Source organism: Grampus griseus, assembly GCF_964374135.1.
Source record: "Grampus griseus genome assembly, chromosome: 11".
In the NCBI taxonomy this organism is placed as follows: domain Eukaryota; kingdom Metazoa; phylum Chordata; class Mammalia; order Artiodactyla; family Delphinidae; genus Grampus; species Grampus griseus.
In genome coordinates, this window is record NC_139005.1 from 43,302,652 (window position 1) to 43,305,289 (window position 2,638).

The following is a 2,638-nucleotide window of genomic DNA, read 5'->3' on the forward strand; positions in this document are numbered from 1 at the left end:
TCCCGCCTACCCCCCAATTCCAAGAACCTTTTTTTTTTTTCTCCCCCTTCTCTCTCTTTCTCTCTCTCCCTCACTCCCTCTCCCCCTTGGTTGGGCTTTGCCAACATATCAAGATGCGTTTCGCCGGCTTCCATCACTAACCTCCCGGAGGTCATCAAGCCAAATTTATGAGTGGCCGCTCGAGTCACGTGACTCTATTTAAGGCTCCCTTATTTGGGAAGAGCGCATAGGATAAAGAAAGAGATATCTCCACCTATAAATTGTGCACTTTGGAGAACAAAAAACCCCTCAACTTCAAAGAGTCACAAATCACCCTTAATCAAAAAGGGTGCAGAAATTTTTTTTTGGGCCCTCCCCGCCATGAGCTCCTACGTAGCCAATTCATTCTATAAGCAGAGCCCCAATATCCCTGCCTATAACATGCAAACTTGTGGGAACTATGGATCGGCCTCAGAGGTGCAGGCATCCAGGTACTGCTACGGCGGATTGGACTTAAGCATCACTTTCCCACCGCCTGCGCCTTCCAACTCTCTCCACGGGGTAGACATGGCTGCCAACCCCCGGGCTCACCCCGACCGCCCCGCCTGCAGCGCCGCGGCCGCTCCGGGACACGCTCTGGGCAGAGATGAAGCGGCTCCTCTGAACCCCGGGATGTACAGTCAGAAGGCGGCTCGCCCAGCGCTGGAGGAGCGAGCTAAGAGCAGTGGGGAGATCAAAGAGGAGCAGGCGCAGACAGGGCAGCCCGCCGGACTGAGCCAGCCACCGGCCCCGCCACAGATTTACCCGTGGATGACCAAACTGCACATGAGCCACGGTAAACTTTAGGACTTCATTTTGCGCGCTCGGGTCCGCCTGGGTTTTATAGGCCATGCGGGGCAAATAAAGAAAAAAAACCTGCGGCCATAAATTTTACGATCCAGGCATCAATGGCTCGTAAAACTGTCCACTAAAAGGCTTAGAGGCTGTGTGCGCCCAAATTTACGACGACATAATTGGATCATAGGAACAAAACGTGTATAAAAGGCAATATTCAATTTTGGGGGGAGAGGGAGGGAGTTAAAAAAATAGAGGGATCTGAAGGGTGAGGAGCGCGGGGCTCCAAGAGCGGGGATCCCCCCGCGGTCCCTCCTCCCTCCCCTGCGGAGCCGGCTCGGCCGCCGCTTGCCGCTCCGGAAGATTCCAGCGACTTGGGAGGGGCGGGAGGGGGGTCCCCGGTGCTCGGATCTCGAGGGTGCTTATTGTTCGGTCCGAGCCTGGGTCTCCCTCTCCCCCCCACCCCCTCAGCCCCTTCGGCTGCTAAGTGAAGGCTACGGCTGAAAGTTTCCTGCCCGGGCGGAGGCGCCTCTCCCGGGGCCAGGCTGGGCTGGGCCGGGCCCGCCTGCGGCCCGCCGGGCCTGTCCTGCCCCGCTCGCGTCTTCTCCCTCCGGCCGCTGGTGGGGGCCTGGGGCTGGGATGGGGAAGCTGGGGCGCTGCACGCTATTCACCCCTTCCTGGCTTGGGGGGTTTATATTCCAGAGACTGATGGCAAGCGGTCCCGAACCAGTTACACGCGCTACCAGACTCTGGAACTGGAAAAAGAATTCCACTTTAACCGCTACCTCACTCGCCGCAGGCGCATAGAGATCGCCAACAACTTGTGTCTCAACGAGAGACAGATCAAGATCTGGTTCCAGAACCGCAGGATGAAGTGGAAGAAAGATTCCAAAATGAAAAGCAAAGAGGCTCTCTAGAGGCAGCGGAGAGGCCCGCCGGGAGCACCCCGAGCCCGCTTCGGTCCCTGCGCCTTTTCTTTTCGGTTTTCCTTTCTCGGTATAGGGCGGGGGCTGGGAGCATCGGCTCCCCGGCCTCACAGACAAAAGCTCTTTCCCTTGGCATTCCGCATCCCCAGCGACCCCAGGTTCCCGCGTGGCTGCCCGCGCTGCCCGGACTCCCCTCGGTTCTGCTCAGCACCGAGGTCCCAGGGCAGGCTCTCCGCAGGATCCCCAGAGGGCTGTGGCATAGGGGCCGGTGCTGAGCGAACCCGGCCCGGGCTGCCTCTCAGGATTCCTGCCCCAGCGTGGCCGCCGGGGTTCAGGTGGGCTCTGCGGGCGCCTCAGGCCCCGCGCCGGGACCCTCCGGCCTCGCCCTCTCCTTTGTTCCCGGCTGCGGGCTCGGTAAGAGGATGGTTGTGCCTGGCGGAGTCCGGCACCAGACTCGGGGTGCTTCCTTGTAGCCACTAAACTCGATGTTCATTTTTTAAATGATTTGCATATGAAAGGGGGAAGATGACTGACTGTCTGCTTAGGGCGCCCTTGGTTGCCCTATGCTCTCCCAACCTGCGCCCCCCACCCCAAAGCCCGGGAACTTGTCCAGCCTGCGCTCTCTGCATGCCCTCTCAGGCCCCCAGCCTCAGACCGCTAGCTAGCTCAGCTATTGGGGTTCCCTGCTACTGGACCCCAGCAAAGGTCCTAGAGGCTCCTGGCTGCCCCAGTAGTCCCTGCCACGCCGTTCGGTGTCCTTCTTCTCATCGCTGTGGTCCAACTATTTATTGACTCCAGGTCTTTCCTGAAACTATATTTTCTCATATCAAATAAAGACAAAGAGAGAACAGGACTAAAGATGCAGCGGCTCCTCTCTGTTTGGGGGGCATGTATTGGGG

General features: G+C 58.8%; 1 protein-coding gene across 1 annotated transcript; it reads left to right on the top strand.

The window, feature by feature from the left end:
- Positions 1-360: 360 nt before the first annotated feature.
- On the top strand, positions 361-1,730 carry HOXC5 (homeobox C5; the record flags this gene model as incomplete). Its single annotated transcript, XM_082666996.1, has 2 exons — positions 361-814; positions 1,516-1,730. 2 exons carry the CDS (start codon positions 361-363, stop codon positions 1,728-1,730), a joined length of 669 nt encoding a protein of 222 aa, XP_082523122.1.
- Between the last annotated feature and the right edge of the window lie 908 nt (positions 1,731-2,638).